This window comes from Montipora foliosa, chromosome 4, assembly GCF_036669935.1.
Source record: "Montipora foliosa isolate CH-2021 chromosome 4, ASM3666993v2, whole genome shotgun sequence".
NCBI lineage: Eukaryota > Metazoa > Cnidaria > Anthozoa > Scleractinia > Acroporidae > Montipora > Montipora foliosa.
This window is the reverse complement of record NC_090872.1, coordinates 9752320-9776526: the sequence shown is the minus strand read 5'-3', so window position 1 is coordinate 9776526 and position 24207 is coordinate 9752320. Positions and strand designations below refer to the sequence as shown.

General features: G+C 39.1%; 2 protein-coding genes across 2 annotated transcripts in view; both read right to left on the bottom strand.

The window, feature by feature from the left end:
* LOC138001000 (uncharacterized) overlaps window positions 1-24207 on the bottom strand; it is a 41883-nt gene that overhangs the window by 12121 nt on the left and 5555 nt on the right. Inside the window, exon 6 of the mRNA XM_068847670.1 lies at window positions 1416-1558. Coding sequence (XP_068703771.1) covers window positions 1416-1558 — 143 coding nt within the window. The remainder of the gene's footprint in view (window positions 1-1415; window positions 1559-24207) is intronic.
* Window positions 12356-23734, bottom strand: LOC137999345 (uncharacterized). Its single transcript, XM_068845168.1, has 8 exons — window positions 23656-23734; window positions 17952-18085; window positions 16552-16606; window positions 16345-16442; window positions 15543-15632; window positions 14076-14123; window positions 13482-13571; window positions 12356-12830 (listed from the first exon to the last, which is right to left on the bottom strand). The coding sequence occupies exons 1-8, from the start codon at window positions 23732-23734 to the stop codon at window positions 12717-12719; spliced, it is 708 nt and encodes a 235-aa protein (XP_068701269.1). The 3' UTR covers window positions 12356-12716.

Here is a 24207-nt window from a genome sequence, read left to right as displayed (position 1 = left end):
TATCCCGGGTGGATAGCGCTATCCATTGTTTGAACAACTGGGGACTGACGTTGCTTTGTTATTTTCCAAAATACAATTTCAGGGTGCCATTTAGATTTGCATATGAGGGTCTGTCTGAAGGGAATTAAAAAAGGCCACTCCGACGAATAAAGCGAAAACCTAATGGTCTTTACGGCCAAAAACAATGATAGATATTCTCAGCCTTCGTTGTGATGTTTGTTTGTCGCTCTTTTCTTAAGCAAGAACAACCGAAGATAGTACGGAACTGAGGTCATTTGAAAATACTGCTTCAGCTCATTGCGATCATTTCGCAGCGTTCATTGCAAGTTTTTCAAGATGTAAATTGTGTAGAAAATTCATGACAACGCCTTCGGAACTATTTTGTGGTTTTCCAGAGTGGCCATTTCCGCAAAATTGGGAGCTTTTTGTTTACTTTTGTGCTCATTAGTTTGCAAAAAATGGCCTTCTCATACTTTCTGCTTGAAACCTTCAGATATTTTCTCTGTTTTAGCCTTTAAAACGGTGTATTTTTAAAACATTAGGCCATGTTTTCTATAGCACCATTCAGTAATGGACTGCAATATTTCTGTAGTAATGACCACAGTGTCTGCAGTATACCAGTCAATAGTGGACTGCAGAATTTCTCCGACACAAGTCAGTAATGGGTGTAGAATGTCTGCAGTACCAGTCAGCAATGGGCTGCGGTACAAGTCAATATGCAGCATTAATTAATTTGAAATTTACTTAGATGAAGGTAAGACCAATTCTGGCCAATATTCACGGAGCTGTTTTTTGTTTTGTTTTTGTTTTGTTTTTTTGGGTTTTTTTTTTTTTTTTTTTGCTCTTTATGTCTAAATTCATAAAGTGTCTGCAATAACGAGATATTTATGTCAAGACAAAAAATAATGAAGTCGAAATATGCATGTAAACCAAAAATAGAAGTCCCCCCCCCCCCCCCCCCCCCCCAACTCATCAATATTAAAATAGGTTCACGAATTGCGTCATTGTTCTGAGGGAGAGGGGGCAATTATTCATGAACTAAACAAGAAAACCAACCCAAGAGGGTGGGCGTCCCAAGGCTTTTGCCACTGATTGTAGTTAACCTTTCATTCCTGCGTAGCTCACTCGGATGAATCACCCTTACACTCATTGTCGCGTGCAACTGTGGATGGAGAAAGGGTCCTGTGAAACCGCTTAAGTACTTTTTGAATACTTACTGACCGGCTTTATCGATTTGCTATTGATTCGAGTAAAAATAGCCGGCAATGTTTTCTCGCACAGATTTTAACCTCGTTCACAGCTTCAGCGAGACTGATAAACTGTAAGATGCTACCTTCTTATCGTAAGTCTTAAGCGGGGAATCGGCAGTGTCGGTGGGTTATTTTTTTCTACAACTCATCATGATAACAAGTTACCTATCCGTGTAAAGCACTCTTCTCCTGTCACCTTCGTGAACTGGAATCACGGGTAGAACTTCTTTTCGTTTTTCATGGTCAGTTTTCGACCGAGTCAACTTTGCTGTTTTTTTTGATAAATGAGTCAGAACTCGACAGGAACCCTAAAGACAACATTAGACTGGATTGCTTAATTGCACATTTCTTAGGCATTTAAAGGGAATTTATGCCAACCCTTAAGAAGAGCATTATATCTATGCGTTATTAATTAAAAGCGTCAGCGTTTTAACCGTTTCAAAGTATGATCTCATATCTGTTGGCATGACCTAAATTGACTTGAAAATCGTTTGTATACAAAGCAACACAGAAAAAGCGTACAGACTTCGCATGACTTTGGATATCTTTACTACCTTTTGATATTTTTATCAACCTGAGCGGCCTCCAAGCACTTTAAGGGACTTCCTGCCGGGCTGTTCCTTCTAAGTTCGAGCGAAATTCTCAAAATGTTCATGATTACGACTGAAATAGAAACCGAGAAATCTTGATTGATCAAGACTATCACAGAATGGTTTTTCGGAAAATCTGTGTCTCAGATAATTAATTTGTCAAAATGTTGCTGCACTTTGGCACGGTCATTCGATTAGCTAAAAATTTCAACGACACTTTCATGCTTGCCACAACCCTGCTGGCAGTTATGGAAGTTCAAACTTTCATACGTTCGGTCGGAATTTACGACAGGTGCATTGCAAAAGCGATACAGTTATGCAAGTAATTTAGTTGCCAATGTGTGTGTGTTTTTTTCGTTTGTGGCTAAATTATCAAAGACCCAGCGAATATCAAGAACTTGACCAAGGGAATACTCTAGAAGACGAAAGATTCTCACGTTTTCATGTGGTCAAAAAACTAAAAAATAAGGAATTATCAGTCCTTTTGAGATTTTAGTTTAGTTAGTTATTAGAACAGCTGAAGGCTTGTCTTTTCACAAATTTTCAGTTTGATAGGGTTTTTCGTCTTGGGAAAAGCAAGATTGAATTTCTAAGACCTTCTAAGCTTTTGCGTGACACGATATTAAAACTATCACGTAGGTTAAAAAGTGACTTATCCGCTTAGATCAGTCCTTGTATACTCAAATAGATGTTTATGAGCCCTGAGAAGACGACTACTGGCTTTTTATAGCAAAACTCGATGACATATGTTTTTGTCAGCTTCCGGCCGCCATATTTGTGCCCCTGAGAGGGACACAGACATAGCGTCTCCATACAAAGCCTTATAAATTTGAGTAAAACATTTCTTCGAATATCTCCCGCACAAAACATCTTCTTTTATCTCTTTGATTCTTGACTTTATTTGTTGAATGGTTTTGATGATGGTGTGACGGTGAAAACCGGCAATACGTAGTTTACAAAAATCACTTAAAACAGGCGGAAAAGAAAATAGAATTTTCCTGCTTTCACGGCCCCAGTGAGGACCTTCGCAGACGTTGGTTTATACAAGGAAACTCCGCCAATTTAATAATATAAATTCCCTAAAACAATTTTTTAAGTAAGCTTTTATCAGAAGAAATAGAATCATTATCTGATATTCCGGAGTTACTCTTCTCATGTCAAATCTTATAGCTACTGAATATCCGCCTTCCGTGAATAGGCTTCGAGTTTTATTGTTGAGCTTTCAAGAGCCTTTTTTGTTTCTATTTCCTGTTTTCCCTATTGGAAACATTTTAGAAAATTAAAACAGCAGGCGTTTTCTAAACGAAATCAGATATTGAATATTGTCTTTAATAATAGAATTGAAGTCCTTCACGTCTTAAACATCCATGCTTTAAGGGCAGAATTTCTCTTGTTTATCTGTGAGTTGTTTATTTTAAGAGCAGAACTTAACGCTTAACGTCCCAGAAGTGATTACAAATCACCATTTATCCTTTCCGACACCCAAGAGGAATAAACAATACTATTTAACAATTATTCCATAAGCGCGCGTTGGATATGAGATGGTAAATAGCCAACGAGACGCGTAGCGCCGAGTTGGCTATAACCAATCTCATATCCAACAAGCGCGAATGGAATAATTGTTTTATTAAATTCTTTCAACTCCAAAAATTTAGAAGTACGAAATACGAGCGGAAAAAGTGAGCAAATCCGAGCGAAATCGAAAAAAACTTGATGAGAACTGATGCGATGTTGTGTAATACCTTGTTGTCAGACAGACGCAGGCTCATCACAAAAACATTTCTTGCCTTTTCGCGTACTTCTAAACGTCGGAATTGATCCAAACTTTCCACAAAAAAAGTTTTTTTTTTCTCCTTTTTGGCTTTATTCAAAGAGTAATTTCGCATTTCGGCGAAAACATTTTTATTTTAGCAACGCTTAACGCAATCATTTACCATATATGGTCAAACCAAGGTATATGAGCTGTTATTAAATTCTCAACCTCGGATAATGCATTTCGCGTGCTCTGATTGGTTCACTCAATCTCGGTTATCAGCTCATATACCTTGGTTTGACCTTATATGGTAAATGATTGCGTTAAGCGTTGCTAAACTAAAAAATGTTTTCGTCGGAATGCCAAATTTCTCTTTGAATAAAGCCAAAAAGGAGAAAAAAAACTTTTTTTTTTGAAAGTTTGGATCAATTCCGACGTTTAGAAGTACGCGAAAAGGCAAGAAGTTTTTTTGTAATGAGCCTGCGTCTGTCCGACAACAAGGTATTACACAACATCGCATCAGTTCTCATCAAGATTTTTCGATTTCGCTCGGATTTCCTCGCTTTTTCCGCTCGTATTTCATACTTCCAAATTTTTGGAGTTGAAGGAATTTAATAAAACAATTATTCCATTCGCGCTTGTTGGATATGAGACTGGTTATAGCCAACTCGGCGCTACGCGCCTCGTTGGCTATTTACCATCTCATATCCAACGCGCGCTTATGGAATAATTGTTAAATAACCGAGCTTGAGTGAACCAATCAGAGCACGCGAAATGCATTATCCGAGGTTGAGAATTTAATAATTAAAGATATCCTTCGATGTCCTCTCTGCCAAACGACGTTACACTGCTTTTTTGAGGCATACATCCGTTTTCGCCCGCTTTCGGGACGATGCCCACCATGACCACACATAACCATTTAGTCTTACACATGGTAAAAGCAACCCGAGTATTACAAAAATAAAAACGAAGAAATGCTTTTAAATCCTTTTTAATGTAAATGACAGACTTAAAGACCGAACTAAGCAATGATGATTTAGATATCGAAGATATATAACACAGCCGTGGAACTTGAAAAAGCGCACCAGTTTTTTTCAAGTTTGTATAGCGCAACTGCACATGCGCGTAATCCGTGATACAGCTCCTTTATAAAGCAGTTGACACTTCGATGCGCCAGTGTAATTTATGTGTCGTGACAATTTCGTTTTTTTTTTTTTTTTTCGGAAAAGAACCAGAGAGCACCCAGAATTTTGCAATAAAGAAGTTCTGATCTACTAAGTTAAATTTGGCAAAAGGAACATTTCGTGCAGGGGCTAAATTTAGTCTTCACGGTTAAGTGGGTAATATAAACTGATAATGCCCGCAGCAATCGCACAACAATCCACTTAGCACGCGTTAACGACCTGAACTAACTAGTCGCATTAACTATGATACTAACTATGATACTAACTATGATGATTAACTATGATACTAACTGTACTAACTATGATAAAATGAAATAAACAATGAAAGTATATTTCGCATTTCAATATCACTTACAAACAGCTTTTGAAAACAAGAGTTTTAAGGGATATAACGGTGAGAGGAAATACACTAAACAAGTAATTTTCATTTCGAGAACCAATTATTATAAAATAGCTATTCTTGGTCCGAAGAACCGAGTTGCAATTGACCTCATTCGTATGAATAATTATTACTTTTGAACTCACTCAAGCGTGAGTTTCATCTGTCCACAGGGAAGCAAAAGTATCAAAGATGTGCAAGTCCAACATATTCACTCAGGCGTCGTTACTTTTTATTTTTGCCTTGTTTATATCTCTGATCAGTGATGGTAAGTTTGTAAAGCGCCTTTTTCACTTTTCTAAGCATCCACAACAACTTTGTCGACAAACCTTTCAACGTTATGGATAGCGTATTGGGAAACCGTGCTAACTCAACTTGGAATGCAAGAATGCCAACAACAGATGACACTGAAATTTCGTAAAGTTACGCCAATTCACCAGGAGAATTTTGAGATATCTCTAATTACATGTAATGATCTTAAAAAAAATAGTTTTAGCTTTTTTTAAGAAAATGAAAGTCGGAGTCTCTATTTTGAATGTGCTGAAGCACTGAGAAATTTATATTTCGTCTACGCAATTTCTTCAGCAGGGACAGAAATTCTGGGGATGGCGACCGTGTTGGAAATCGCTTCCACTGCTTTTTGTTCTTCAGTGTGCTTTGTTGCAATGTGCATGGCTTTGCCCTACGGGATAAGGATCTTCGTAGCAGAACGCCAAAGCACGAGTTTTCCAGGTGTTCCCGAAGCAAACCGCCGGCCTGCACAAGAAAACGACGAACAAATAAATCTCTGGATGGATCAAGAAAATTTTGGTGAGTTAGTTTTCCTTTGGTACAATTTGCCATCTTGCTGGTCCAACAGAATCTTCTTTAAATCGTTTTTTCAAAGCAAATTTACGCAAAGTATGGCCGGAGCCTCCAGACACAGGCGTATTTCCAGCCTCATTTTCGGACCAAAATTATTTAAAAGAGGGTTTCAAATAGTTTTTGTTCAAGATGATCGAGAATGCATTGCAGAATTATCTATTCCTACTATTTAGCGTCTTTTTGGGTTAATGCTTGGAAAGTCTTAAATTATAAAATTACTTTGTTTGCTTTCAGACCTTAGATCTATTCCGTGGTCGGCGTGGACGTAGTATGTACATGAGATATGAAACGTGTGCCAACTTAATAACATGCATTCAAACTTTGTCAAAGGCAGAGCTTGCAAACTTAGCGAGATGCTGTCAACATAATAAGCTCATTTTATAAAATGGCTGGTACTTCAATAAAATTGAAACAAATATTACAAAATATTTTCTCACTTAACAATATGAACAAGTTAAAAACGTTTAAAAATGGTTACAGCCCTAAAATCTGCAACAAATACACTTCTACAAGTTTTTAACTTGTTTATATTCTCAAGTGAGAAACAATTTTATTATATTTGTTTCAATTTTATTTAAGTATTACATGGCAGTAGCCAGTATGAGGCAAACCGAGGCACTTCAGTGCCTCAGTCATTTTTTGGTGATTTTTTTTAATAAAGCGTGATTCCAGTGTTGCCTTCAAAATGTATTCATCATAAACACCTAAATACCTACGAAGGAAATTTAACCATCGACATTGCCTCAGTCATAACTTTTATCTGGCTACGGCCCTGTCTTAGTCATTTTGTTACGATTTCGAGCAGTTTATTGCGTTTATTAGCATAAGTGCGTAACGTCTGATTCTTAAAAAAATTGTCTGTCTTTGTTGTCTGACCCGTGTATCCGTGTTCGTTATTAATGATTTGTATGCAAAAAGTTTAAAGTTTTCACGTCTCTCGGTCATTAGGTTCGGGTGTCGTTAATAGGCCATTTCCGAGTTCAAGTCTGCTTCCTCTTCAAAGCGAGTCTAAGTGCGAAGTTTTTGTGATGGTAATTAGTTCTACTCTACATATGAATGAAAACTAATTTTCATAACAAAAACTTCGCACTTAGACTCGCTTTGCAGATGATGCAGGCCAGAACTCGGAAATGGCCTATTAAATTTGCGTTCATTTTATTAAGTTTGCTTGTGCTCTATTAACTTAGTCTGCAACCTATTACACTTTGTGTCCATACCGGTCACGATAATAATCACACCGGTCTACCATATAATATGTTTTGATCGCCTTCTTCAACCTAATTCCCGTTGGGGATTCAAGTCAGTTCAAATTTTGTACAAAGAGTACCTGACCACCAAAAAATCTTTTATCGATAAATCATTTATCGATTTTTGAAGTTCAAAAATGATTCATACTCTGGCTTTTGAGAAAAATAGAAAGCACACCGCGCTTACAAACACTGAAAACAGCTGTTTTGTCCAAAAGAAGAGTAAGAACGTTCGCGACAATGCCGAAAGGTAGAGATATTCAATAAAATAAATTCAACTAGTATTGAACGCCTAGAATCGAAGATGCCACGACCGCCGAGTGAAGACCTACAGTGGCGAGCTGTTTGGATGAAAGAGTTTTTGAAGAGGCAGTACGTGCAGGCTCAGGTTGAAGCTCTCTCCCGTCGCGGTCACGCTACCAAAACCAAAAACAAGTCTTGGTTCTGCACGTGCGCCACGATTTTTGGTACATTTCTCGGACTTTCTCTGCAAAACATGACATAAAATAAGAGAGATAAAAGTCGTCAGAATCATGCCTTTATGTGAATCCTAACCCTTTGTTACTAATTCATGGCCTTAATCATTTGACTGAATTTTAAAACTCACTAAATGTCAGTAACATAGCATGAGCATGCATATCTAGGTGACGTTTTCGATAGCATTGCCGTCATGTTTTCACTGATTCAAACTGACAGTTTATCATAATGCCTTTCGGCATTGTCACGTACCCTTTTTGCTTCTTTTGGACAACCTATCTCGAAACAGCTGTAAACTGTTTCAACCGACCGCACGATTAAGTGAGATAGTTTTGAAATTCCAGCAAAAAGGAATCTCCACATTAGCGTACTCCGTGTTTCATGCTTCCGTAAGTGAGATAATCAGTGTAATTCCTCGTTTACCTTTGGTAAAGGTAAAATCACTGCTTACGAGCCAGGAGGCCCATCAGGCCGGCGCTTATCTCCGGTTTCCTTAGCATGAAGCTACTAGGAGTATTTATACTTCCCCCTGGATGGGATGCTAATCCATCGCAGGGCTACCCTCAGCATTTTGCCGGTACCCATTTATACACCTGGGTGGAGAAAGGCACCGTGAGAGTAAAGTGTCTTGCCCAAGACCACAACATAATGTCCCCGGTCAGAACCCGAACCCGGACTACTCGATCCGGAGTCGAGCACTCTAACCATGAGGCCACTGTGCCTTCCCCGACGTTCACCTAGTAGCCTTTCATTTTAGATTAGACATTGTAATTGAACGGTTCACTGTCTGACGATGAATGTATCCCATCGCAGTCTTGTGTGCGTTTTCGTTCTATTTAAGCTGAAAGAGCCCAAGATGAAGCCTCTTTTCATAATTTGAGCAACCTGACGGTAATGAAAAGCTTAGAAATATTTAGACGATTTTCAAGTTTAAATCCCGTACGATAAACTCAGCTAGACAGAAATACGGTATAATGACAAGATGAAGGTGATGATCAACTCAGTTCTATTTTGCCTTCTCTTGCAGTTCCACAAATGCTCTGAAGACGATTTTAGTATAACAGCTAATAACCTTCAGTCCGTGGGTGGTTTCAAAATTGTAAAAATCATGCGAAGCGACTTTAGTCAATTCATAAGTAAGGAGAACATTGTTAATTGCTTATTAATCAGCATTCATTTAAGGATAAACAAGAAACGAAATGTTGACAAATAAATACTTAGTTGCATTTGATCGAATTGTCCATAACAGAGTTCTGATTGTCACGTTATTTTATTAAAACACAACTGATTTCAAGTTTCCATTTAAATGTTCATATCAGGGTCTGTCTCAACGGAACTAAATCTCGGAAACTGGTTGAATAGACAATTAGATCTCATAGGGTGAGAGTTTTTGCCATATGTGTGAGCGTTTTGGCTACATAGGGATAGACACGCCACCTTAGAGCCTTAGAGCGTTTTCACTCACATCCACCGGCAGCCATATTGGCTTTCTGAAACAAAAGAAAGTATTTGTTCAATTCCCGGAAGATTAGTTTGTTACACCATCATGGCCGCCATTTCTTTGTTTTGGGATACCAACATGGCCGCCGTGACGTCATGTGAAAACGTTCTATTGATTATTCGACCGGGAATATAATCTTCACCACCACAATTTGAGACTGTGTTGGAAGTCATCACTGGAGGCAGATTTCCAATATAAAAGGGCCGCCCCGGAACTAATGGTTCTGCCATTTATAGATTGGTATAGGAGGACTGCCTTACGGGAACTAAGAAAGACCGCCCCGGACGAAAAAAAAACGACGTGGAAAACTAATGGTATGTTTAAAGGCCAAAACATATTATAGATATGCTCACTCTACTGGCACAAGCCTTCTTCATTTGATATATCCTCTTTTTTTTAAAATATGTAAGAACGTATAATTTTGGAGCTTAGGCTAAACGATGTTATATATTTATGCGATGGGAGGCTGAAAACGTTCTTAAGATGTTCTTAAACTATTCCGATCTACAATCAGTGGCAAAAGTAGCTTGTGCTCTTACGCATTAATGGGTCTGAAAACAAGTCTCGAACATCATAAACTAAGCAGCTTCAAAATGCCACCGGAGTCTTCCCAGGGGGGTAAGGGTTAACCCCCCTAGCCCTAACTCACTTACCACAACGGAACTTCCACTTTCAAAAGTTTTGAAAACACGGAGTTGGGCGAAAAGTTGTTGTTGTTTATTCAAATTTGATTTGAGTAATCTCCTAAAATAAGGATAGTTTGGAGAATTTCCTTCCTTGACAGCTAAACTTAAGGTCACGGAAAGCTAGAGAAGATCATGGAATTTGAAGTGCTTAAAAGAGTTCGAACCCTGGAAATGAGTAAGAAAACCAACCTAAATGGGTAAGCGTCCGGCCAAGACTTTATTGCCACTAATTGACGGTAATTAAGCTTTAACTTCCGCGCAGATGAATAACGCTTAAACCACTCTGTCACATGCAACTGTGGATCGACCGCCTAAGTACTCGGTTTTTAATACTGGGTTACTTTTCCATGCACTGTAATTCAACATGATAACAAGTTACCTACCCGTGTAATGCACTCTTCTCTTGTCACCATCGTCAACACGAATCACAGGTGGAACTGCTTTTAGTTAGCCTCGCGGTCAGTTTTGCGACCCGCGTCAACTTTGCTGTCTTTTTTTGATAAATGAGTCAAATCTCGACAGAAACCCTAAAGATTAAAAGTCAAACTGTAGATTGCTAAATTGCCTATTTCTTAGGTGTATAAAAGGAATTTATGCCATCCCATTTTTGTCTTCCCCAACTTCAATCAATTCGGCGAAAACGATGATAACGCACTCACTAGCTTCACAGTCATCACTTTTGAAACTGACAACCCTTTTACAAGAGGCAAGAGAAGTCAAGACGGGCTTCGTATTGCCTGGCTTACTCCTTTGCGATCAACGCGAATAATTGTTTAATACAGGCTTTGAGAAAACGTAAAGGTAGATGTAACAATGTGGCACGGAAAAGCTGTCCGTGGCTTGGAATATGCTGGCAAATGACATGAGCACGTTCCTGGAATCGTTCAGGAGTCTCATGAGATTAATTATTCTTTGGGGTCATGACATACAAACGGATAACCAGATTGAACGCAACAGGCCTGACCTGGTTGTGATTGACAAATAACTGCACGGCGGCTTGCCAAGTTGCTAGAGAACTTAAACGAGGATGACAACGACGGCTACGAGAACATTGACGACAATGCAATGGATTTGATGAACAAAAAAAGAAAGGGTTTGAACGCCCCGCACGTCCACGTGCGTTTTATTATAATTTGATACATTTCTGACACATTCTCGTCCTGGCAAAAAATTTGAGGTTATATAGAGGAAAGTTCGCGGGCATGCTGAAAGACTTGGAATAACCACGAAAATATTTCAATAACGCGAAATAGCTTTTTTACATAACGTTTTCACAGCCGTCTTCGTCCTTAAGATCTACAACGAAGACGTTGACGGAACCGTCATCTCCAAATTTGCACTCTCGCATGTCTTTCGCGATTATTCCAATTCGTTCACGTGGGTTTGCATTCCGGCGTACGCTCACGTTGCCGTCAAAACCTCAAACTGGGTGACTTCACATAATTAGGGAGTTTAATTTAAATATATCTTTTGCTTACTTTAAAGACCTTTCAAAATGATAAAGAATCGGAATATCTTCTCTCTTTCCAGAGATATTCAATTTTTTGTTCAAAAACGATGACGCCACAAACTGTACACGTGACTGTAAATCACAAAATTGAGAAAACCTCCGAAAATATTGGATGGATGTTGTTTAAACTTGGCTGGGGTAATCTACATCAAGTAAGGCATAAAATGATACCCTCTATGCTGTTGCCATGGAAACTATTTTTGCTGATGGGTCCGACTATTTAACGCAGGATTGATTGTGTCGTTTATTGCCGTAGTAAGACATGTTCACTCTTGGTAAGCTTATACAGAGATGGAAAGTATTATAGGCAGCACATGTGTTTCAAGTCTGACCATCTGCCTGTACTTATCTGTTCAAAACCCGAGATGTAGGGTTCATTGCAGAGAGGGACTAAAAACCACAATGTTGCCATAGCAACATCTAAAATGGTGTCAATTTGTGCCCTATCTGATGTAGGTGACGTTACTGATGCCAAGTTTGAGCAACACCTGACCAATATTTACTGATGATATTCTCAATTTTGGTATTTATTACAGGCATCTCTAAAGTTTTTAACGTCATCAATTTTTGAACAAAAACTTGAATATCTCGAAAACGATATTTCCAAAATAGAAAGCACCATTCTTCATCACTTCTAAAAGGTCTTTAAAATAAGCAAAAGATATTTTTTACTTCACAGGCACTTTAAGAAATCACAATGGCTACGGCGACGACAATGCCAGAAGACAATGATATCATTGGTTAAAATAGGAGAAGTACTCGTGCGTCACGCATTTTAGCACACAATTGCAGTATTGTGGATAACAATGACGTGAAATCACCAAATTTGAGGTTCTCCGTCTTTTGATCATGAGAGCCATGATAAACCTCGGCTAAAAAAATGGCCATTCTCGCTTTCTATTAAACACAACTGATTATGAGTGCGTGGACTTTTTTAATCTTTAAATTAATTGCTTTTAGACAATCGTTGTCAGTTCTAAGAGCTGAAATTTGTCAATTTGAAAATAGCTCTTCCTTATATACATATGAAAATGGACGTCCGCCTTTAATTTAATTTTCAAATAAATAATTTACAATCGTCACTAATTCGAGTTCAAAGTTCCATTAAGAAAAAAGGTATCCACTCCTTCTCAAAGAATGTACGATTCTAATAAATAATCTAGAGAAAATTCATCTAAAACATTGTACAAAATAAGTCGAAAATAAAGTCTTCATATTTTTTTAAACCGCCAACGTAAGGCTTGAACTAACTGCAGATTCTTCTGTGACCGTATGTCATAAATGAAGGGTATCTAAGAGAGTGTTTATAGTTTGTGTTTTAAAGGAGTCCCAGTTCGCTTGATCTTGCATCTTCTGTTCCAGTTTAGCCTGACTTGGGTACGGAGGAATCTAAGAAAAGATTGACTACACTATTAGAAGTCTTCTGTTAAAGCCAAGAGTGAACTAACAGGCAGTCGTACGCTGCCTTCTAATCCGTCATTTCGTTGAATGAAGCAACAAGAATAAATAGAGATATGTTTAAAATAACATTTAGCAAGTGTTTGACAATTTTAATGTAAATCTCCGTAAAAAGGCAGGATTTATAACTTCTATTCCCTGTATTCCTATTCCGGAATACGGTCAATAGAACGCTTCCTAAACTGACAACCGGATTAGGTAGTTGAATCTCAAGTAAGGAACGGGGAGCAGTCGGTTAAAAATTTCCCAAAGCTGTAGCGCGACTTGCTCTGTAGAAGAAATAGTCCGCGACAGCACCGTTCGCAGGGGGAAGAATAGACGGGGCATTTTTTACCCGCCTCAAATTCTCTGGCACGAAGTCCTCTGCGACGAAGGCGTTTTCAGCTAAGCGAGCGTGAAAGCCATCGACGTTGATCCACTTCACTTCACAGACGATATTTTGAGGCACAAGCATAACGCCCGTTTCTTGGTTTTGGTTTCGGCTCCTTCGCAGCCGTTTTTGCGATGTTACGCAAAAAAGGGCCGCGAAAGAGATTATTTCGGCCGTGACATCATGTGAAATAATTCTGTACATGGACTAACCTTATTTCGAAGTTTTCGTAACATGGCCTCGTTTGTGTGCTGAAGAAACCAACTCTTCTTGATCAGCACACATTCGGCGCCATTGCTTACCTGAAAAAGCACAACCAAATCATTTTGTTAATTATTCTGAGCAACTGCGTATTTTGTCAACTAAATTTCAATCTTACAGTAGAAATGCTCTTGCTTTTTCTTTGTCTTTAAATGCGAGGTTAAACTGGCAATGTGTGCGGGCAGGTAGGATGATCATAGTCAAAATTCACTGAATTTAAACTCACAGCTTTTATTAAATTGTGAAGGATACTACAAGCTATATTGTCACAAAGGCCCGTTTCAAACGTCGAACTTTACATGTACCGAATCTAATGCAAATGAGCAAAGGCAATAGATTTTTCTCATTTTCCTTAGATTCGGCACATGTAAAGCTCGACGTTTGAATCGGGCCAAAGAGCCCGACATACTTATGTTTCGTCCCTATCAAGAGAGTAGTTTGAGATTTCGACACAGCCCCACGACCAAACATTGCGTTTTCATAAAAGAAACGGCGATTACGGCTCTCTAAACATAAGCCTACTTCCTTATGCAAGTTTTACATACCAAATGACATTTTACAGCAGGATTGTCAAAAAGTATCGTTGATAGACCCTGGAAAGAGAAAAGAAAACAAGCAAATGTACATAAGTGCCGGAGATAGAAAAATGTCGTTGTAAACTTGCTCTTATTAATACTGTTAATTGCCCGATGCGGAAAATACCATAATACTCTTTGTTTTGCCCCCAAAATTTGGGGTCGTGTTGTACCTCATTTAATGGGCTTCAGGATTGGCCAAAAGAACAATAGAACGAACAAAGATAACAAATGGATTTGGCACAGAAAACAATAGGAAGTTCACTACACAGCCAATGAAATATAGTGTTTAACAAAAGGTACGTCCCTACCCAAATTTTGAATAAGCATTGTTCTTGTTTCTCTTGGGACTTACAATGGTCCCAAGAAAATTCAAAAACAATGCTTATTCAAATTTTGGGTGGACAAACAAGGAGTATTATGGTATTTTCCACTCCGGTCAATAGGCCTAAATCACGATATCCGCCATGTTGGTCAAATTGTCATGCAAATTAGCCCTGTGTTATGCTGGGAGGCAAACATTGAAAAAAAGGCAAATTGCGGAAAATCAACAGGTGAAAACGAGGATCCGTAACTTACAGCACGGGCCGAGAAAACGAGGTTAAACACAAAGACGCGCTATAAAAGGGGTCGCTTCACGCACTGCTTTTGTTCGAATTCATTCAATCACAACTGATTAATTAACCAAGATGGTGATCAAAAAACAGCAACACAGAGGTGGAAGCCTCTAAGATATTTTTAGCGCCAGAAAAAAGGACTGGGGATCAAAAAAAGAACGACAGATAACATTTTATGGCATATATTACGGACACATCGACATAACGAGCTTTTTTATTGCATAAATTATCACAGAGCACGGTTGCGTTAACGTTTGATTGATACATTATTTGCATGTGCCCGGAGCACCGCGCCTTCTATAGTGCGTTTTCGTGTTATATCTCTTGAGGTAACAAGACGCGCAGGAAGGGAAACTAGTTGAAGGCCATCGGATCGTTCAACTGCCACAAATGATTGGCATTTGTAAAAATCTTAAAAAGACATCAATCCTATTGGCTTGGTGGTTGATTGTTTCACATAAAGAACATGAAAAACTTACTAGAAAATGTCGCACCAAAATTTCAAATTTAGCGGGCCGTACTGAAGAATAGGGTCCGCAAAATTAGCCAATCAAAGCTCGGGCGTACTATCTGTGAGACATTATCATGTCATGAAGTGTATTAGCCTCGCGTAGCGTAGCAACTGGGAGAAGTCTCGGATAAATTACCGAACTAAAGCGTTCTCTTCTTACAAAAGGAAATATGGACAAACGCAACAAACAAGATGGGAGAGACTGGGTAGGCGGTACTTTCAATAGTTAAGAGCAACCCTACGAAAGTGGCAAGTAAAACTTGTTGAGCGGAGTTCTTTGTTCTCTTTGAGCGCATCGGACAAACTTACAAACTGATCTTTACGTTTGAGTAACTCTATCTGCACAACAACTTGCTCTGCTTTCTGATCTGGATGAGAGGTCCCGTTTTCGTTGTCGTTCTGAAAACACAAGGATACAGCAATGATGACTTCATTGTTATGGGGGAGCAGAGGGGCATTCTGTTTGCGCGTGCGCCAATTTGAGATCTCTCAGTGAGCGTATCCGATGGCCCGCCATAAGCAACAACCAAAATGATGGCGGCCCATGGCGGTCTCCGTGGAGAAAAGTTTCGAGTTCCTGTCGTTATCTGTGTCGTTTATCTTCCTTGTCTTACGTGAAGACGGTGTCAAAAGATCGATAGACGGTTGGCCTGTTTACGGCAAAGAGTCACAGCAAAGTATTTTCGAATAATAAGGGGAAACCATAATTTATAAAGTTGTTTTGGTGTGGAACACAAGGATACAGGATACAGCAATGAAGGCCTCAAATGGAGCCCGCAATTCATTATGGTCGGGTTATGGTCTGGGGGTCGTTTCTCAAAAATCCCGAAACTTTTCAGGTGTATTTCGGGTGATATAAAACGCCTTGTATCTTCAAAAGGACGACGTTTCAAGTCATGCAACTTTACAATTGTTTTGTTTTCTCTGGGCCCGAAAAGCTTCCGGGACTTTTGCGCAACATGAGGCCCCTGACCCGATTTCATTCGCACTTTCCGATCGACCCACCGACCGACCGACCGACCGATCGACCGATGAACAGATTAATGAATTGGCTGACTCATTGAACGAAATGACTACATCAGTAATATTCATTACCGTCTACGTGACTTACCGGATCCAGTTTCTTGCGGATTGTGTTGGCATGGCTGATTCCCTTGATGTGTAATCTTTTTAGCTTTCCCTGATCTCGATCCCGTTCCTTTTCGTTGGCTGCGAAACAAGTGAAAAGTTAACCAAGACAACGTCTAATTTGTTGCTGTTATTCCAATATGTGCCCGCATGCCGCAAAATCAAGCCTGCTCCAAAGCCGCACACTTACCTTCTTGAGGAATGGTAAGTAGTGTTGCCAAGGCGACAAGGCTCTTGGCTGTTTTCTGTGATCAAAAGACAAATGAATGCATTTTCAACCACTGAATTGTAATTTGGTTGTGATTGTGAAATTGTGTTGACCATAATATCCTGAAGAGCAAAGCAATACTCTGACATTTACAATTGTAAAATTGAGATTTTCTGGGTGCGCCTTGTTGGTAAGTGCGCCACTGAAAGAATCTATTTATTAGTAAACCTTAATCGTTATATTTCCTTGCTTTTGTGCGTATTTCCTAACGAGTGTTTTATGTAAGGACAGTTTGTACACGATCAACCCAAACAGCGTGCGGGTCAGCTTTTTTTTCTTTAGAATGGTCCTTATCGATCGCGTTTTCATTAAACATCTAATGCAATGCTATAAGAGTCAATTGGCTGTAGGAATATTGCAGACCTATGCATCGCCGTTTTTTTTTTCACGAGGACGCTTCAGCCACGCTTGCGCCTCCGAAAAAAGAGCAGGTGGCCATTTTGGTCTCGTAAACTAACCCCTCGCAAAATGAATTCAAGACGTATGCAAACAAACCTTTTTTTGCTTCGGTTAACAAAACTTGGCCGTTAATCACTGTAATGTTTATATTATTCACCGAAAGTCTAACGCCCGGATGTTATAGTTATTGTATCTCGCTATGAACTTTGGCAGTTGTTTCCCTACACCATCTTAGCAGCCATGTAATCGATGTTTTCGAGTATTCATTAAAATCCTTTGTTTATCTTGTTCATCGTGAATTAATATTATCAGGAAACATCACAATCACGTAAGTGAAAATCAAGAATAGTCTGGCTAATAACATTTTCAAAGTACATGAGCCGGTAGTATAGAAGAGGCTAGTTGTCAGAACACTTTTCTATGTTTTATCCAAAGATCACTAGAGTAAAAAAAACTTAAAATTCTCCCTGGTTTTCGTTGGCTTTCACCCCTTCAACGGTCGTAGTATGTTAACTATTCCTTTGTTCTGGTGTTTTTAGGCAAGACTTTATAGGAAATGAGAAAACACCTGCCTTTTATATCGTACTCTAAGCTAGTTCGTCGGAACTGAAAGTTTCCTTCGCTCTTTTTTATCATTAGATGTTTAACTAAATCTAATCTTATTCGAATAATAATTTTTCCTCGTTTATTTTCAGTAATACTTAAACCATCATTATTTTAACGAGACCTTTTAAAAATCATTTTTATTGAATAAAATAATTTTTATTGAATTAATTTTTCCGAAAAACTGAAGCATTTGCATAGGAAAAAGGGAGAAAAAGCTAGATAATAGGAAAATAAGAGAACAGAAGCCCTTTGTATACAACCTACATGAATTTAAAAGGAAGCTGAGTCTATTTAGCAAGGATTTAACTTGTAATTACATTAAATTTTTCTGGTTCTGCCATTAATGCAGGTAGTGATAAGTCGCTAATATGCTTTGAAGTTAGCGATGGTTCCGTTTTGGGTCTTTTAAAGTCCGGAGACCACGGGGAAGCTCTAACGCGATCACTGGAAGCTGTAACAATACAATGAACAAAGAAAAAGTCACGATACACAAACAGCGGTGATAAGTTGACGTCAGATACAAACGCATTCCTTGAAATTATCTTTTACTTGATACATATTTCCTCAGAAGCAGAAGCATACGAACAGTTAACTGGACCTTTGAGGCGAGAGAAATCATCTTTTCTCAGAGAGAGTTCACCCCAAATCAAGTTGTCGATCTCAAAATAACTGGGGCGGGAAATCCATTCTTTCGGGTAATTCCTACAGACCTTCAGTGAGTTTCATGATCAGCAGATAAGTTCCAACGTCTTTATTTACTGCTCTCAATTGATATTTTACTTTGCGGATTTCACGTTTTGTCTGATCCAGTACGACAAAACTGTTGGCCTTTATAGGCAGCATCGCATTTTGGCGCACGGTTTTGAAGACATAAGTCAATGGTAACGAAGAGTAAAACGAGCGATATCAAAGAATGGCTGGCATTCAGTCATTTATCAAATCATTATTATGGTTCCATGCCATTATTAGCGAGTTTAAGCAAAGACGACGGTTGGACTTTAGATTTCGTTTTCGTTGCTATGGCAGCGACACGAAAACTTTAGTTTCCCCCACGGAGTTTTATTTCAGCAGGGTTTTCGTTTGAGGACGGACGTTTTGTTCGGTTGTTAACCATTTCATGTCCGGTACTGCGACGCTATAAATTTGTAGATTTGTCGTCTTCTTTTTTCCCTATTTCTTTTTTTTCTTTCTAGTTTTGGGTCTGATTGAAAGACAATCACTAAACTAACAAACTAACAAGATGTCACATCGCCTTATTTTACTTACTAAGCGGAATAATCGATCTGTTGGCGTTTCATTCACTCGATTAGCTTAGTGTTCCTCTTTCTTCCGATCTCAAGAATGTAAACAGCATTTCAGATAGTTTCATTTGTAGTAGTTTATTGGGGGACCGACCCCGTTTTTAGTTCAATGCCAAGGCCGCTTGAAAGCCTTACGAGGAAAAATAAAAACATCCGGTACTTACATTGTCAAGTAGCTATCGAGACACCCGTGTAATTTGTCAGGAATAATTTGTTTTTCTTTTTTTTTTTTTCGGAAAAGAAACGGAGAGAATCTAGAAGTTTTCAATGATTAAGTTGTCATCCATTAAGTTAAAATCTGACAAAAGGAACGTATTTTGCAGAAGCTAAACATAGTTTTCTTGGTTGAGTAGGCAACTGAATTGAAAATGCCCGTAGCTGTGAATCCCAACAACAATCCACTTTAATTATAGCACATATGAACAATCTGAACTAGACGGGATCAGTCGCAAATTATTTAAGATAGCGTTTCCATACCACATACAAACAGCTTTTGAAAACAAAAATAAATTTCAACGGGAATTAACAGCAATTAATAGAGGAAGTACACTAAACAAGTGCACATTATTGTAATTTGTATGAGCGCGTCTCGCTGTCAAGCAAATCAATAGGCCACTTCGAAAATACAATAATACCATAAATTTTGCATAAGCATTGTTTTCAGTTCTCTTATTGTATTTTCCGCACTTGTTTAAGTGACTTTAAATATGATACCTGTCACTCCTGTGACACGAGCCACCCTTTGGATTTGAACGCACTCGGACTTAAAACCATTCAGACCGTGTCATTTGTGGACATTCTCAATTAGTGCGTGATAGGAAAGCTATAGGCCTCCACTAGATCAGTAAGTCCAACATTTTCTTCCTTGTTTATATCTCTCAGTGGTGGTAAGTTTGTCAAATGTCTTTTTCACTTTTCTAAGCATTCACAACTGTGAAGACGAAGCCGCAACGTTATACGGTCGGCGTAAGAGAGCGCTGTCTCACTTCTATGCCATTTCTTCACAGGCCTGGGTAGAAATTTTGAGGATGGTGACCGTGTTGGAAATCGCCTCTACTGCTTTTTGTGTTTAATGTGTTTATCTGCAATGTGGATTGCTTTGTCCTACGGGATCAAGATGTGCCAGAATGTGATGAGGACAATTTTTCCAGGAGTTCCCGAAGCAACCCCCCGCCGCGCACAAGAAAACGACGAACCAATAAACCTCTGGATGGATCAACAAAATTTCGGTGAGTTTGTTTTCCTTCGCCACAATTTTCCACCTTGTTGGTCCAATAAAATTTTCTTCAAATCGTTTCTTCAAAGAAACTTCACGAGAAGTATGGAGCCTCCAGACACGAGTGTGTCTTCGGCTTCATTTTAACCAGTGGAAATTTAAAAAGAAAGGTTTCAAATTTTACTGAGTGTCTTTTCAAGATGATCGAGAATGATTCAGAATTGCAGAATTATCTATTCCTACCATTCAGCGTCTTCTTGGATTAATATCTTGCAAGTTCTTATATTGTAAAATTACTCCACCTAGACCAGCACAGGTATTTTAATTAAATTGAGTGAAACTTTTAACTTTTAAGGATTAAATCCTTCCCTAGCATAGACCGAAAAATCACTCTGCTCTCGGCCATATAAATTTGATTGCTAACTTCAACCTAATTCCCGCACCTGACCACCAAAAGGTCTTTTATCGATAAATTCAAAATGATTCATATTCTGGCTTTTTTCAGAAAAAATAAAAAGCACACCCCGGTTACAAACACTGAATATTGCTCTTCAAACCGAACACACGGTTATTTTTAAGTCAGATAGTTTTGATATCCCGACAGAAAGAATCTCTACATTTGCGTATTCCATGTTTCATGCTTCCATAGGTGATATTATCGACCGATTGCATAAATGGCGGCCAAAAATGTGTTCTTTTGTTTATGTGCTAATTAGACTCACTAGTTTCGCTCTCGAACGACATTTCTTGCATTTCGTCCATGCAAACGAGGCTAGTGAGTCTAATTAGCACATAAACAAAAGAATACGTTTTTGGCCGCCATTTATGCAATCGGTCTATTCCATGTTCACTTTGTAGTCTTTCATTTTAGCTTAATTATAAATTCACTTGTTCATCGTTTCTGCGGTCCAACGGCTCTCCTCAAAAACGAACATTTGATTTGACTTGTCTGGGTTAGCCTTGTGTGCATTTTGTTTCTATTTAAGCTGAAAGAGCCGCAGGTGAAGCCTCTGGTAATAAAAGGCTTAGAAATTCAGACGATTTTCAAGTTTTAATCCTGTACAATAACCTCACTTAGACAAAAACACTGTGTAGTCGTGAAGATGACGATCAACTCAGCTCTATTTTGCCTCCCCTTTCAGCTCCAGAAATGCTCTGAAGAGACGATTTTGGAAAACCTTCAGTCTGTTGGTGCTTTCAAGATTGTGATAATTCATAAGCCTGAACAAGAAAATTGTTAATTGCTTATTAAATGCATTCATTTAGGAATAGACAAGAAAAGAAATGTTGACAAATAAATACTTAGTTGCATTTGATTGAATCGTCACTGGTAGAGTTCTGGCGTCGCTTGTTCCGCCCTGGTTGTTGAGACGATGGATACCGCTATCCGCTGGATAAATCACTATCCAGTGTATAAGTAATAGCGAAACCAATTACGTTATCCAATGGATAGTGATTTATCCGGTGGATAGCGCTATCCATCGTTTGTACAACTGGGGCCTGATGTTGCTTTCTTACTTTTCAAAACAATTTCAGGGTGCCATTTAGATTTGCATAAGAGGGTCTGTTTGAAAGGAATTTAAAAAGGCCACTCCGACGAATAAAGCGAAAAACTAATGGTATTTACGGCCAAAAACAATTATAGATATTCTCAGCCTTCGTTGTGATGTTTGTTTGTCGCTCTTTTCTTAAGCAAGAACAACCGAAGATAGTACGGAACTGAGGTCATTTGAAAATACTGCTTCAGGTCATTGCGATCATTTCGCGTTCATTGCAAGTTTTTCAGGATGTAAATTGTGTAGAAAATTCATGACAACGCCTTCCAAACTATTTTGTGGTTTTCCAGAGTGGCCATTTCCGCAAAATTGGGAGCTTTTTTGTTTACTTTTGTGCGCATTATTCAGCAAAAATGGCCTTCTCATACTTTCTGCTTGAAACCTGCAGATATTTTCTCTGTTTTAGCCTTTAAAACGGTGTATTTTTAAAATATTAGGCCATGGTTTCTATAGCACCATTCAGTAATGGACTGCAGAATTTCTGTAGTAATGACCACAGAGTGTCTGCAGTACCGGTCAATAGTGGGCTGGAGAATTTCTCCGACACAAGTCAGTAATGGGTGTAGAATGTCTGCAGTACCAGTCAGCAATGGGCTGCGGTACAAGTCAATATGCAGAATTAATTTGAAATTTATTTAGATGAAGGTAAGACCAATTCTGGCCAATATTGACGGAGCTGTTTTGTTTTTTTGTTTTTTTTTTTGGGGGGGGGGTTTGTTTTTTTTTTTGTTTTTTGTTTCTGCAATAACGAGATATTTATATCAAGACAAAAAATCATGAAGTCGAAATATGCATGTCAACCAAATTTTGGAAAACCACAAAATAGTTTGGAACGTTAACTCGGAAGGAATGGAACTGTTTCGCCCGATGTGAAGGAATCTGGAATCCGGAATCCAGCAAATGTGAGGCTTTGGAATCCGCAATCCATTGGAATCCAGAATCCACAAATTTTGATGAGCAGAGTCCAATGGTTCAGTGGAACCGGAAATTTGGAATCCGGAATCCACTACTCGGGATCCGGGATCCGGGATCCGGGACCCACGACTCGGGATTCCAAAAACGATTGGTTTAGATCTGGAATCTGAGGGCCACCTGAATTCCTTCACATAGTGCGAACTGTTCAAACGGCGCCATCATTTTTTCACGGCTCTCCTGATCAAATTTGATGTTATGTGGAGGACGTGAATGGGGCATCCAACGATAAAATTCGCCTTTCTGTCCCTAACTAAAAGCTTAAAAATAGAAGTCCTCCACCCCCCACCCCCCCCCCCCCCCAAACTCATCAATATTAAAATAGGTTCACGAATGGCGTCATTGTTCTGAGGGAGAGGGGGCAATTATTCATGAACTAAGCAAGAAAACCAACCCAAGAGGGTGGGCGTCCCAAGGCTTTTGCCACTGATTGTAGTTAAGCTTTCATTCCTGCGTAGCGCACTCGGATGAATCATCCTTACACTCATTGTCGCGTGCAACTGTGGATGTGTGGATGGAGAAAGGGTCCTGTGAAACCGCTTAAGCACTTTTTGAATACTTACTGACCGGCTTTATCGATTTGCTATTGATTCGAGTAAAAATAGACGGAAATGTTTTCTCGCACAGATTTTAACTTCGTTCACAGCTTCAGCGAGACTGATAAACTGTAAGATGCTACCTTCTCATCGTAAGTCTTAACCGGTGAATCGGCAGTGTCGGTGGGTTAAAATTTCTACAACTCATCATGATAGAAAGTTACCTACCCGTGTAAAGCAATCTTCTCCTGTCACCTTCGTGAACTGGAATCACGGGTAGAACTTCTTTTTTTTCAGTTTTCGACCGGGCCAACGTTGCTGTTTTTTTTGATAAATGAGTCAAAACTCGACAGGAACCCTAAAGACAACATTAGACTGGATCGTTAAATTGCCCATTTCTTAGGCATTTAAAGGGAATTTATGCCAACCCATGCCCTCACCCCCACCCCCGTTTCCAACTTCACTCAAGCCCGGCAGCGGCGAAAACGATGATGACTCACCCACTAGTTCTCCAGTCATCCACTCATTTTGAAACTGACCTCCGTTTTATGAGAGGCACGAGCGGCTTTGCGCGAAGGCGCACCGCCGTATTCTCTGGCTTACTCTTTGTGATCAAAGAGAATGATTAACGGATCTCTTTAGCTTGTACGTTTTGTTTTCCCATTTGAGACCGCGTGATGTTCCCAAGGGAATTTTCTTTTTGTCTTTTTTATAAGTTATGCTTACATATGCACGTGCATAAGACGACATTTTTCCCCTATGCTGCCTTACAGTGCAACGCGCCTTATCGTGGCCACCCAAAAAACTTTCACATTTGACAATTACGTGTAAATACGTCAACTCAACAACCCATGCAACGGTGTCCAATTTACAACCTTGCAAACTTTGCAAGGAGGGGTGACTGTCAATCAAATTCACACATCCTGATTGGCGGACAAATTGTAAAAAACTTTGTTAGGTGGCCACGGTGAGGAGCGTCGCACTGTGAAGGT